Raw genomic sequence first — 15676 nt, forward strand, 5'->3', positions numbered from 1 at the left:
TACAGAAGAAAAATGCATTTTTGCCAGTTCCATTAATGATTAATTAAAGTTATTACAAGAGGGTGTGGGTGACACCATGACGTAAACGTACTAACTATAGAGAAAACAATGCTAAATCCAACTGTATTATTAACAGACTATTGATAAAAATCGATACTATTAAGTATGCAGTGACTAACACATATCCACGTACATGTACGCGTATGCGGCTTATATTTAAATTGTAGGCATACGTAGGCCATCACACACACATATTTGTTTATTTATTTTCATGTATATATATATAAGTCTATGTATATATTATATATAAGTATGTATATATATATATATAGGCCCTATATATATATATATATATATATATATATATATATATATATACATATATATATATAATATATACATAGACTTGGGGGGGGGGGGGGGTGACACCACATAGTGCCGCACCGGGTGAAACCACTGACTATACTAATTGGTAGTTATATAAATGCCATACTGCTGTATATTGTGCATTAAATGCTTTACGTTTTCAGTTTAAAAACTGTTGTTAATTTAACAAACAAATAAAACCGCAAGCTTGAATAGTTTTCACTTATTTTTTGAAAGTAGAAAAAATTTGGTAGAAAAATGCGAAACGATATTTTTATATAATTTATTTCTCCCCGGAAAGCCATTTTAAAACGGAAATTCCAGTTATGTTATTACTAAGTACGCCAATCTATTAATAGATTTCGGGAATGTTTCGTATGTTTTGGTGCTTTTCTGTGACAAAGGGAACTTGTTTTCACTACAGACTACAGTCACTACATTTACATCATTGATTAAAAATATTAACTTCTAGAGGGCTGCAATTTTTAAAATTGGACACTGCGCAGGCCTACTATTTAAGGCCGCGTAAGATTTAAAATTAAATCATAAATTTAGGGTAGGCTTACTAAAACTTACTTACAGTAGACTACACATAAAATACTACTTCATTACTTAGAAGTTAGGGCCCTACTTACTTTTATTACTTACTAAGTACTAAGTAATACTAACTTCTAGATCAAGAAGATCTAAGTATTATTTTTAGTCGTAAGCCGCCAGGTCATGTCTTTTTTACTTATGCCTTACTCAAATAGGGAAAGAAAAGGTGGCTGAGCATAGAACTGATCACACTAAAAAAGACTAACTAAGTGACAGTTATAGTCTACTATACCTAATTATGTATAATTCTATATAGATAGTTTGATAGTGTTTAGTGTGAGGTCACTGTTAATTGAGTGGTAACCTATTTTTTTTTAGGTAAGGTACTCTTACGCCATATATATATATATATATATATATATATATATATATATATATATATCAGGGTCCATAGCCAAATCCCAAAAGAAAATTCAAGGCTTTTTCAAGGTTTTCAAGGTGATTTTGGGGGGAATTTCAAGGTATAAACTACCACTAACGGGCATTACAATGAGGGTGATGTATGTTTTTTGCACACACAATTTTTGAAATAATTTTGGTGTTATTACAAAATTATCTAAGTCAGGAGATTGTCTGAGAGTCCAGCATAATCCCTTTTGCAATCAGTATCTTTGGTGTCAAATGACACTCCTCCAACTTCTATTTTCAGAAAAACCTCTTTCAACACTGGCTTAACCATGTGACAGAAGCAATAGATCTCTAACAATTTTCCAAATGTTCACATAAGAAATTTTGCTACCAAGCTGTTCTATGAAAAAAATGTCCAGCCTATCATGTTCTCAATTAGATTTAGATAGACAACCATTTAGAGTACATGAATCTATGAATGTTGAAAATTGAAACAGAACTTGGTCACACTCAGCTGATTTCAGTTTCCATTTGTTGACTAGGATGTGAAGAATTCCCTTCATTTTTTTGGTGAACTGGCTCTATTTTTAAACATTTGCATTAGGCTAAGTCTCTCACTAATGACTAAAGTAATGGAGATTTCAACAAAAAAATTTGATGAAAATCCTATCAAAGTTGTCTTACAATCAGATTTGAAATTGAGAATTTGAAGCTCACTTGCTTTTTTTACTTTTTCTAGAGACTTTATTAGAGAGTCAGCAACAAACCCAACTTCAATTGAATGACTTGTCAATGTCAAGTGCTAATCAGAATCAGGTCATTATACATAAAAGGAAGCATTGGTTCGTCTGTCTGATAGTCCTTTAAAAAGGACTCTGCACACATATTCCTTTAAAAAGGACTCTGCACACATATAGAAACAAAAAAAAAACCTAGCTATGCTTGTAGAAATTATCCTGCTTAATGTCATAAATGACCTCACGCTTTTTAAAAGATTATTACCTCTCCCCCCCCCCCCTCCGTCACACATCACAAAAAGCCAGGCCCCGCCCTCTAAAATGACGTCACACCTCAGCCTATAACCCCTCCTACACCCCACCCCCCCCCCCCTTGATTGCAGTTCAATTTTTCTTAAAATAGGATTTTTTTCCCAAAATCTTGTCTGAACTCTGTAAAAATAGAGTATTTTAATCAATTCCTTTTACAATTTATTAAAACAGTCTTCTAAAATGCTAAAATTCGTTTTCTAACATTGCTTTTTAATAATGCAAAAGTGTGATGTCACACGATCTGACCCCCCCCCCCCCCCATCCCCTCATCACACACGGTCACACGATTACGGATCCCCCCTCCCCCTACGAGTGTGACGTCATTTATGGACGACCCCAATGTCCTCACCTATGATATACATGATGACGTAAAGAAATATCGTGGAAGTTTTAAGTTAGTTCATATCGCGGAATAACAGAATTAAGTTGTTTTTTTAAAACAATTTCACAAGTAACTACGCTAGTAATACTCATGTCAGATATGTAGCCGCCCAACAAAGTGAAAAGCGGATTTTTTTTTTTTACAAGCGGATGGGAGGGGGCAGTGACAGCGGCAATTTTCTCAAACACGGTAATTCGAGGCTTCTTAAACATTTCAAGGACGTTTTACCACAGTAAAAATCAATTAGATCTAGACCCTGCTAGATGGTGTAACTAAATTATAGCAGACCTACATATTTTGTTCAATGACCTAAAACGATGCAGATATAGTTTTTGTTTTCGCTTTAATCTAGCAGTAAGCCCAATATTAAAGATAACCACGTTAAAATTAGATAAACAGCGTTTGTAGAAATGACTTGACCGTGAGACACTACTGTGCTCGCGCGTGGTCTCGTGTCGTAGGTCTTACGGTCAGCGCGACCTTGAAGTGAGAGGCGGTAAAAAGTGTCCGTAAAGTTGAGTGAAAACAGCACAGTCATAGTCCTTCAAATTATTTTTCTTTTCTTTTGATAAATACACATTTTTTTTTTACGTCGGCGCAAAATCTTTCCTTTTTTTAAGAAGACAATCGGCGATGCTAATGAGCTGGTAATGTTAGGATTTAGTTTTTTTTTTAATTACACAGCCTAGCGGTAGTCCATTGATGACGTCACGTAATTAATGCGAATTTTACCCCAACCTCTATCGTCATAAATAACCAGACAGCCACGTCAAGAATGACATCAAAAAGTTCTGTCTACAGCCTCACCCATCTGATACAGTCAATGTGTATTTGGTCCATAGCGCACGTGAGATTGACGATTACGTCATTTGCTATTGGTTTTTTTAACGAACGTGATAAATATGCCTATTGGTATTAGAAAATCTTGTTGGTAAATAGTTAAAAATCTAGATCAAGATCCACGACTATATTAATTATTAATATACTGCGAGGTCACTGTAAATTGAGATAGACCTAGAAGACCTTCTAAGGTCGCAGTGACCGAAACATCTGCTATCGTGGGGTACACAAAGAACAGTGATTGATCTAGGTTCGTAAAAACGTGTCTTCTCGCACATCTAAAATAACAGAACACAATAATTCGATAAATTATGTCTCGCTATTTACCCGAAATTCCGCAGCTACGTTTCGCCCTTTTGTGTTTAACCCACACCGAGAAAATTTTAATTTAAATAAATAGAAACCTACGCTCGCACAGTTCAGGCTATTCTTTTTTTATTTAAACCTAAGGTTTATTTTCTTGAAGAAAAAATATTAGTTCTAGATGTAGGTTTAATTATAATTAATTTCCATGCGCGACCAGAATTTTAGTGATTTAGGTCACATTCCAATTTTTTTCTTTACGGACATCACCGATCAGGAGACAACAGACCACTCGCGGGGTCAATAAAGTTCACAATATAAATAGAGCCAACGACTGCCGAGATATTGTCGGGAAGGGATTTGGGGGCGGGGGGGGGGGGGGGGCGTCGATTGTTATGATTTGAAACCATAGAACCGGATAACACGGAAATTTAACACAAGAAAAAAAAAGGTCGATACTAAATCGATTTTGATGTTTACTGTGGGCTTTTGCGTAACATTTGCGGCCTAATTCCGCAACAGGGGTGTCAAAATCGAAAAATTACGGACAAAACCGTACAAGTAGGCCCTAACAGAAAACACTGAATCTAGATCTAGAATCTAGTAAACGGAGATACCCGAAAAACGATGCTAAATTTAGCCCTCGGCTATCTACGTCACGATCTAGAATCTAGGTTAGGCAGAGCCTATGCAAAACTGGTCAGATTATTATTATATATATATATATATATATATATATATATAATTGGGACTATATAGCCTACTTTCACAAGTGTTCACCTCCACCCTGTTAAAAATAAAATGTCATTTTCAGATCATTGATAGTGAGAAGTACTTAAAATTTAGACGTTTTCAAGCTTTATCCACACTAATCAATCAACAGCTGTAATTAAATGTGTGACGAAAGTAAAAACCAGAAACCTGCAACAGAAGGTAATTACTTTTAATGAACTTTTCATTTAACAATTCTCACTGTTTATTTATGAGATAGCGTTGCCTATACAGTAGAGAACTAGTCTACTAAACCAAATGTCTCAAGTTTGAATCTTGGTTCAAGTCAGTAGAACTTCCCTGAGTCCACTCAGCTCTGGTAGGTACCTAACTCATGTTAGGGAAAGTAAAAGCAGCTGAGCAAAGTGCTGACCACACCTTTCCTTCTTATGCCAAGGTTAAGAAACAAATTAGCTCTACTTCATCTGCACAATGGATCACTCGGTCTAAAGAGGATTCTTTACTTTTTTTTAACTTTTTACTTTGATTATAATATTGCAACATTTTCAACTTTAATATAGGGCTTGTACAGAATAGCTATTTTCACAACCACATTTTTACAAAATGCTAAGATTTTCTAATATCAATACTTTTTAAAGAAATTATGATTGTAAAGAGCTATGTAAAAAAACAGCCAAGATCAAATAGCCTTACATTTTGAACAATAAGAAAGAATTAAAACTATTTTTCTAATGCTTTTTCTTAAACAGGATTGCAGATATTAACTTACAGTTACAAACATAAAAACAAAAAAAAAAATGCAATTTGTTGAACAGTATGTCTCCTAAAGTTTTATCATAAGCTAAAGAGACTGACACATCTATCGGTTAATTACCTCTAACATTTAATTATATATATACACACACACACATATATATATATATATATATATATATATATATATATATATATATATATATATATATATATATATATATATATATATATATAACATATTGACCCTATTTAGTCCTGTATATTCATAAGTATTATTATGTTGGTTATGTCAAAGCCAAAACCTCAAATATAAATGCTGCAGAGATCACATTTTATAGACCACATTTTCTGTACTGCTACCTAAAGTTGTTTGATCTGTACATGTACAGGACCTGTGTGTGTTAGGGTTAAGAAAAGATTACAACTTTCCATTATTTTTTAGAATATGAGGCTGAAACAGATCGTGATGTTTTATGTCATATTGTCTACCCAACTGGGGAAGAGGTAACTAAGCCAGTTGATGCTTGCGATACAGCTCTAAAGGTAATTTGGTACAATTTTTGTTTCATTTTACACTTAAAATAGGGGTCGGAGTGGTCGAGTAGGTAAAGCTCATGGTTGCTGAACCAAAAATTCTCGAGTTCGAACCCTTGGGCAGGGGACAGCCACTCTTCTAGGAGAGACAACTTCAAAATCAAACAACTGCTGCCTTGCAGTTTGTTCTTGGTTGGACAAAGGCTATGGAAGCAAATCCAAAAAGATAAAGCAGGCTGAAATTGTAGTCAATGGCATCAATGGCACATAACCAGTTGACACATATCCTTAATATTAATTGTGTTGAAGGGGTATCCCTTCCGAAACTAAAATTAAGAAGAAGAAGGAATTTAAAATAATTTTTTTTTGCCATTAGCATGTTTGGTTTCTGTATTCAGTAATCTGTGCTTATAATATCCATCAATGAAAAAAAAATAGTAGTAGCTCAACACCAACAGTTTTTTAATATTGAAGTTATAAGTTTGCTTCAAGATTTTAAATATTTCAATATGATAGTAAAAACCTTAGTGTTTGTCTATAATCTGTTACGAGCCATAAGCTGAAACTAACAATAGTTAAAGCACTTATTTAAAGTACATGCAAATTCACTGGAGTTTGCTCCAGGTAATAATAGCGAAAATAATAAAACTTTATTTTATTACAGTAATATTAGCAGGTACTATTAGTAGGTGGTTGATCAAAATATCTAACCCCAACTAGACATATTAGGAAGTTTCAGACTGCATTATCAAATTAAGGGCTAAAAAGTGATACAGTTTTCTCTCACTTCTTTATGGTTTGTATGTCACAGACTCTTTTTTTTCAAAAAAGAACTTCAGTAACTTGCTGAAGATTCAAGTTATTTGCTGTTCAGAAATTTGACATTTATTTTTCATGTCAGTACACAACAATGTTCATTTGCACAAAGAGAATAGTAACATATTCGCCTTTAGCAGATGTAGTAGATTTTGTCTTCAAATGAGTAGATACTACCCTATGTGATGAATCAAGGCCTAAAGAATAGCAGTATAGCTCTTCTTGACTTCCTTATTATCGTTACTACTTCACAGCCAAATTGTCATCATTATTCTACCTGATAATGTATAACTACTAAAACAAGCATAGCATCCTTACTTCAATTACATTCACTTCTCACATGCAGGACTGTATGGGAAAACTGTATACAGCTCTTCTATAGAGTTGCAATCATTAAATTTAATTAAACATTATTTAGAATTATTTAGTTGTGAAACATGTTAAATAAACAGTAGGTAGAATAAAAGGCAAAGCTATTGTATATTTTGTCATCAGGCAGAAACAATGATAAATTAATTTTTTTTAAACAGCTCAAGTAGAAAGAGTTCTCACAGTTTGAAATAAAATAATTATATAAAGGATTTACTTGTTGCTTGTACATGAGTGTACTTGTGTGTACTTTATATTAAACTGAGCTAATCTGTTAGTTGTGCTTTATGTTTTAAACAGAGTTTATGTTTGGTGATAAAATTAATGGGTTTGTAAATTTCAAATTTGCTACACAGCTGAAAAAATTCTACCTGAATGGTCAACCTTCTGATTATGATGTTGTGCTAGAATTAAAGGATGATACATATGTCATGAAAGCAGATAGTGAGCAACTGGGAGATAATTTACACAAAATTGTAAAGATACACATTGTTCAAAAAGGGTTTGTATTACTAAAAATTTTAATTTTTATAAAATATTTGTAAGATTGTTCCAATTATATTTTGCTATTAAATGATAAGCTCTTTGTTTTACATCCACAATTATTTAAAATAATTAACCATAATTTTGTATAAACTGTATCACTAGTTCGAGTGTAATAATCAATATTTTGGTAGCTTGTTAAAAATGAACACTCATTTTTGCTTATGAAGTTTAAAATATAATAAATTAGGCTAATTATTTAATTTTTAAAAATGTTATATATTTGTTAAATATTTTTCCTTATTTATTTATTTAGCCAAATAATCCCAGAAAAGAACCTTGGTGTTTGTTACAAGAGAAATTGAAAGATATAATACAGTTGAGCATGACCGGTACTTTTTACAAATAGTTCGTCCATTGTATGACATGCCACACTTTAGGATAAGATAATATCAGGTATTTGCAGAAGTTAGGCCAATAAGTTGAAACCATATGCAAGTCAAGCTGTATTTATTAAGAGCTTTATTAGTTGGTTCTCATAATTTTGTTGTGATTTATATGACAGCTAATATGTAATATTTGACAATTTTTTTTTAATATTTCTTTCCTATTATTATTACATTAATTATTGTTTATTAATTGTTTTTGTGCATTGTTGTTTCATTATAGCTACAAAAGCATCTTTTAGGTAACTCAAAATTTGTTCACATACTCATTTACAATTACCTTAACTAAGATTACAGTAAAATTAATTCATTCAATATGCTATTATGATTACTCTAGGCTGATTGTTTTTCACAAGGTTGTTAATATGTAAAGTACCCTATTGAACCTTACTGTCCATAGCACAGGTGCAGTAGAGCACATCTGTTTCATTGATCTTTGGTCAGCACTATGCCCAGCTAGCATTACTTTCCCTAACATAAGTCAGGTACCTATCAGAGCTGGGTGGACTCAGTGACCTGGTACAGTCAATCCTGGGTTCAAACTCAAGACTGTCAATTTAGCAGTCAAAGGCTCTACCATTGGACAACACCACCTCAATGTTCTTAGTATGCTAACAAATTGTCAATAAATTCAAATATATAATAATCATAGTTATAATTTTGAAAATAGGAAAAGATATTTCTATTAAGAGATTATGGAATCTAGTCAACAAATAAATGATAAGATTGTCTTATTTTCCATAGTTTCTTTCTTTATTCTGCAAAAGAAACAAGTCTTCAAGTAAAAACCTGAAAGCTAAATAAAGTTTGTTAGAGGGTAGATTAAGTGCATCATTTAGATTGAAACTTGATCTGTTAAAGAATTAGATTGTTCACTGAAGTATTGTTTAGTTTAAGCAATAATTATTTCTGTAAGAGTGTCTTTCCAAGGAAAAAAAATTGCTGTTCCTGTATCTAGGCTAAAAGTAAACAGTAAAGTTCCCCCTCCAAACCTGACAGTCTATGTGGCAAGTGAAGTAGAGTTCACCTGTTTCTTGACCTCGGTGTATGAATAGATAGTAGTCAGCACTATGTCCAGCAATCTTTACTTACCCTAATGTGAGTTAAGTACCCAAAAGAACTGGGTAGACTCAGGGACAGTCTACTAACTTGAACCCAGATTCAAAATAGAGACTTACAGATTAGCAGTTTAGCTCTCTACTAGGCTACATGTCTCCAATTCCTAAAATAATTTATTAATATTAAGGAAAAGAATACTTGTTTTATGAACATTCATGCAGGTTTTTATTTAGCCTGCTCAGTATGTTTGTGTGTGTGTGTCTGCAACATCAGCAAATCTTGAATTAACCCATTGTCCCATTGAGGTGAAATTTGACACAGTGGTAGGTCTTCTATGACAATGCAAGAATATCTAATTATAATTCAATTTAAAATGTAAAAATTAATATAGAAAATTCTGCAAGTATTGGAAAAATGAATGACTAAAGAGTGGAAAATAAAGCTCACATAAAAGATTTTATAACATAAAAACTAATTGTGTTAAGGAAACATATTTTATGGGCAGTTCATTGACAGGTGACTGTTCTTTAACATAATAATATAATATAAGAACAATGTCTAATTTGTATCATTGAGCGCCCAGACTTTCATTTTTGGTCATAACAGCTCATTGCTTTAGAAAGTATACACCAAATTAAATCTATTTTTTTTACTTTTTAGTGCATTTTTTCATTTGTGATTTTTTTTTTTTGTGAATATAGTAAAAGTCTTTTTATTTTTATTTTTTTTATTTTTCTAAAGATGAGAACTAAAATCAATATTTAAATCAAAGCCATTTGATTTAAATATTGTTAATGTTATTAAACAGTGAACTTAATTATATATAAGTTCTATAATACTTGCCCATTTAGAAATTATTCATGTGAAAAATTAAATAAGCAATTTAGAATAGTCCTGGTATGTTTGTGTGATAGTAGTGGCTTATGTATGCATTAACAATTTTTATGTCAGCTGTTAGAATTTTTCAAATCCTAATTTATTTTTTGCTCTTTGTTTAAGAAATAAATATTTGATGCAAAATGCCAATCCGACATGAAGTTTTATTAGTTGCTGGCTATTTAATATTTTGATTTTTATATGATTGGACATAATCCATTTTTTCATTATCTTATCACATCCAAGCTTGTTATATGGAGCAAATATATAATCTCCATTTAATTTCTTTTTGTATAAATGTTAGATAATTTAGTCTTCTTCACCTTAGTATGTAATAAATACATTTTAATGAAAAATCTCACTTTATAGTTATCTATTACTTTCCAAGTTCATCATCAATATCACAGGAAGCAAAATAATATATAGATCTATCTATATATATATATATATTAAACTATATTTCAACTAATCTTGTCTAACTTGTGTCACCTAAGTCAGTACAGTGTTAAAGAATTCAACTATTTCTGTAAAACAGAACTGTAGTATCTGTTCTTTGTCTAGACACTTTATGTTTTCCTAGCTTGAGTTAGGTACTCATCAGGGTTTGCTGAACTCAAGTTTATCCTACCAACTAAATATAATGGCCTCAGCTTAATATTGATGTAGAGCTTCAATTTAATATTCTCTAAAAATATATTTTACAAGAAAGACTTAACACTTAAAAGAAACGATGTCTTTAAAACAAAAACACAATCTATAGGTTGTTTTGTTGTAACAAATGGTGGGCTGTCTTCCTATACATGTCTGCTAATGTGTTGTGTTTCTGTAATAAGTTTCATTGTCGTTTCAACAATATATACTTTAGTTTCATTTAATTTTATGAATTCTGCAAAGCTATTTGTCTACAGATAATAAGTGGTGTTATGTGTACTTTTGTCATTGTAGTTGATTTTTTTTATACGCTGGGTATATTCATGCAGAAGATGAGGTAGGCAACATTGGTTAAATGCTACATAAAAATAACTATGCTTTCTAGATCTACCATACAATTAAATGGAAAGTAAAATGAGCCCCTCAATTGAAACTAAATATCAATAAACAAAATTAAGAAAGATTGAAGACTTTTATTGTAAAATAACCATGGCAAGATGACAGTTATTTGAACCAAATGTACCAGCCCAGCCAATTCTAGTTGAAAATTCAAGCTGTTACGGCCTACTTGATAAAGAAAAAATTCTTAAATGACACTGAAAGATGTGTATGACTTTACAAAGGAACATTTATCTTGATAATTGAGATTAGAATCAAGCTTATGTATTTTAAAATTATTTAAGACCTTGAAATAAGTCTAAAATTAAAAATTGTTTTTTAAAATGATGCAACACTAATAAAGGAAATAAATTTTTAAAAGATTTATAATTTCTTCTAACACTGAAATTCAATAAATATTGAATTGCCCACACACTGTTATGTATATATATATATATATATATATATATATATATATATATATATATATATATATATATATATATATAATTATATATAATTATATATAATTATATATATGTATATATATATATATATATATATATATATATATATATATATATATATATATATATATAATTATATATAATTATATATATGTATATATATATATATATATATATATATATATATATATATATAAATATATATATATGTATATGTATATATAATTTATATATATATATATATATATATATATATATATATATATATATATATATATATATATATATATATATATATATATATATATATATATATATATATATATATATATATATATATATATATATATATATATATATATATATATATATATATATATATATATATATATATATATATATATTTCTATATTTCCCCATTATATTTTGTACCTATTTATAGTGATGACCAACTTTTCACAGGATTCACAAATATTTATTTGTGAAAATATTGGATATTCCCAAACTTTATCACCTTTCAAAGAAAATTCTTTTTATTGGAAAATATAACAGCCACAACAAAGTTTGACACACAACAATGAAAAAATATATGTTGTGTTAAAAAATTTTGTAAATAAAAAAAATGTGACCATGTACAGAGGAAAACAAAAGCCAGGTATAATATGTATTAAATTAATAAAAATAAAAATTTTATCCACTAAAGACACAATTAATAAAAACAACCGTAACTATATTTACAACTAATTAACGTAAATATGTATATATATATATATATATATATATATATATATATATATATATATATATATATATATATATATATATATATACTGCCAATATTTTTGTCTGTCTGAGGGAAAGTGTGGTAGGGCATTAGACTTTTAGCCCAAAGTTTATATAAATATATATATATATATAGGCCTATATACAAATAAATAAATAAATTTATATATATATATATATATATATATATATATAGGCCTATATATATATATATATATAGGCCTATATATATATATATATATATATATATATATATATATATATATATATATATATATATATATATATATATATATATATATATATATATATATATATATATATATAAATAAATATATACATGTATATATATATATAAAATAATTGTCTGTCAACAGCTTTTGAGATTGCCGTGGTTGATCAGACTGCTACCTTTGTTATTGTGAATTCTAATAACGAAGAAATACGTTGCAATCACATGAGCTTAAGTACTCAACCACCACAGGTTTTGAATTTAAATTATCTTTGCTCTTATTGGTTTTAAAAGACTAAAGTTCATAGTATTTAGGTTTGAATAATAAAACATTGTGTGTGTTTATTAATGTCAAATAACAAGAAAGATGTAGTACAGTCTAGAGAACTAAAATCTCTTTTGTGGAAAAATCTAAGGAGATTTGCATTGTGCAGATCAATAATTTTAAGACCTTTGCTTTATTTTCATCTTATGGACTATTTTTAAAAAATATCCAGTATTTTGCAAAAGAAAGAAGCAAGTTATTTGTAAAAAAATTATAAAGCTCTGAAACAAATCTTCAATGGTTATGTCTTTTAATTATTCATGCCAAATTGATTTCATTTCTAAAAATAAGAATGAGTTTAAAAAAAGGCACAGGACACATAGCAGAACTTGACCAAAAGACATTAAGGGTATAGATCAATTTATAATTATTTTTTAAATTTAATTTAAGATTTTAAAAAAATATTTCTTACATAAACCAAATAAGATTCTGTATGTTTAATATTGTTGATCATGTTCTATTACTACAGTCATAAAATTATAATCTCAAATTTTCTCATGCAGCTTGTTGTTACCAAATCATTGTAAAATGCTGATAAAAAAATAAATATTTTTTTTTTTCACTATAAAATGAAATTTTAAACACATTCAACATTTGGACAGTTAGTTATGTGTTAACTAAACTAAACAATTAGAAGTCATGACTTGAAAACTAAAATTACAATTTGTTTTTGCTGAGCAGCTGAAAAATGACTATCTTGATGCATCACTAAGCCCTGCTCTTTACCAAGTTGTATTAACATTTGCCGATGGTTCACATCACATCATGGCTGACCATGAACAGCTAGGACGATGGGTTTCAGATATTCAAAAGATATATCTTTTACCCATAGGGTTTGTATTAAATTATAAATATTAAAACTAGTATAATGATAAAGCCTTATGATCAGAACACAGTGATCACTAAAAATTTAATTTCATATTTACTGTTTACAAGTATTATTGTGCTTTAAAAAATAAGAAGAGTACCTGACTCATGATAGGGAAAGGTAAAGTGGCCAATCATTGTGACATAAACAGGTAAAATCTACTTCTTCTGGCCCTTGGACCACCAAGTTTGAAATGGCGCTGTTTTTTAAAAATTATATAAGTGAAGACATACATTTTTTCAAAGCTAATTTTACTTTAAGGTTTTTTAAAATTATAATTTCTTAAGAAGCCTCATCTAATATAACAGGTTATGTATCATAGAAATAATATAGGCCTACGAGTAACAATTTTTGAGTTAAAAATTCAGGGAGGCGAGAAAAACAGCAATAAAAAATATATTTATAGTATCTAAATTTGTTAGTTATAATCTAATGACAATTTTAACATTCTAGTATATATCTAATACTATGCAATCGTTGATATATTATTTTTAGCACTCTACCCCCTCAAGTTGATCTAAATATTACCCATAAAGGGTAGGCTTTTGTTATTTTTTAAATATTAAACAAAATTAAATTATGTATTTTTTTAGAAATTGATTAGCTACATGCACAATAAACGAACAGCAATTCCATTTCATTAATACATAAGCCTTATTAGCAACAAAAAAAACATATGTTTAGTTCATTTCTTTATCATATGACAGTTATCACAAATCCCACAAAATAAATTGGTATTAATCAAATTAAAATACTTTTATTTGTTTCAAGTTAAGTGAACATACCTTCTAAAGTAATCTAAAGAAGATGAATTCCTTCACCTCAAAGTCCAAGTACAAATCTGTGATAATTTTTTGTGTTTATTGGCAAAATATTATTTAGTTGGTAGACTTTATAATGTATATCTTTTTCAATTAATCTTGAAAATTAAAATAATAAACATCAATTAATTAAGGCAGATATTTCCTAAATCATTAATTTGATTTAAAAGTATTTTTTTGTTTTTATTTTATTTTTAAGCTTAATATTTTTAGTTTAAACATTTTACATTCTGGTTAAACATCTATGTATAACAATCTATTTGTTGTACTTAAAAGATTATACAAGCCTTTCAAAATATATTGCTTTTGAATTTTAAATGTTAAATATTTTAAATTTAGAACATTAGTTACTACTGAGATAGATGTTTTTTTTTTCCACTGAAACTCACTTTTAAGTGCAGCATAGGTTGTTTATAAGATCTTTCTGTTTTTTATGTCCTTCTAATTTTTCCATTTCTCTTCAAATTAATTATAATAATTTTCATGTCTTTTTCAATTTTTCAATTATACAAGGGATACAAATCTTAAAATATTTAATTACAATGTATGGCTACATCCCTTGACCAAATATTTACTGTAACATCTCAACTTAATTTTTAATCTATTACATTATGATCTGAAATATTAATCCATCTGTTTAACATTTGTTCAATTGTTGTATTCCTATTAGACATTAGCAGCAGTGTTCAGAAAAGTGGTTGAAGGTGTGTTAGAATGGTAGAACATTCGGCTCATGGCCCAAATGTCTTGAGTTTGGAGCTTGGTACAGACTCACGACTGCAGGATGTCCCTGAGTCCACCCAGCTCTGATGGGTACCTGAACACATTGGGGAAAGTATAAAGGCAGCTGGGCATAGTGCTGACGACACCATCACTTCAAATACCTAAGTCAATAAACATGAACTCTACTTCACCTGCCCAATGGATCACTGTCGTTACCATAGAGGGGTGGGATTTTTGTTACGGTGTGCTGGGAAGGGGTGGGATAAAAAATGTGTCGTTTTCAATGTGAAAAAGTTTTATACATTAAAATTGTAGATGTTCTTTTGTGTATGTTTGAATTTTTTTTCCATTGTAATAAAAATTGATTGCTCACTTCGGATATCTTAATTATTTAATTTAAAACATTTCACATCGTAGCTAGAAGACTCATAGTCACTCTAATGAACACCCGTGTATTTAACTCCAGCCATGA

At 29.5% G+C, this 15676-nt stretch overlaps 2 protein-coding genes across 2 annotated transcripts; both read left to right on the plus strand.

The window, feature by feature from the left end:
* The first annotated feature begins 776 nt into the window (after positions 1 to 776).
* On the plus strand, positions 777 to 8063 carry LOC131939948 (uncharacterized). The gene is made up of 5 exons (XM_059298477.1): positions 777 to 922; positions 4700 to 4818; positions 5816 to 5916; positions 7449 to 7594; positions 7892 to 8063. Exons 2-5 carry the CDS (start codon positions 4779 to 4781, stop codon positions 7938 to 7940), a joined length of 336 nt encoding a protein of 111 aa, XP_059154460.1. The 5' UTR covers positions 777 to 922; positions 4700 to 4778; the 3' UTR covers positions 7941 to 8063.
* A 3952-nt stretch (positions 8064 to 12015) lies between these two features.
* On the plus strand, positions 12016 to 15397 carry LOC131939947 (uncharacterized). The gene is made up of 5 exons (XM_059298475.1): positions 12016 to 12107; positions 12613 to 12719; positions 13474 to 13625; positions 14156 to 14197; positions 14432 to 15397. Exons 1-5 carry the CDS (start codon positions 12083 to 12085, stop codon positions 14433 to 14435), a joined length of 330 nt encoding a protein of 109 aa, XP_059154458.1. The 5' UTR covers positions 12016 to 12082; the 3' UTR covers positions 14436 to 15397.
* Positions 15398 to 15676: the final 279 nt, after the last annotated feature.

The sequence above is a fragment of the Physella acuta genome, unplaced genomic scaffold (genome assembly GCF_028476545.2).
Source record: "Physella acuta isolate Inbredline_101_S28 unplaced genomic scaffold, ASM2847654v3 ptg000303l, whole genome shotgun sequence".
In the NCBI taxonomy this organism is placed as follows: Eukaryota; Metazoa; Mollusca; class Gastropoda; family Physidae; genus Physella; species Physella acuta.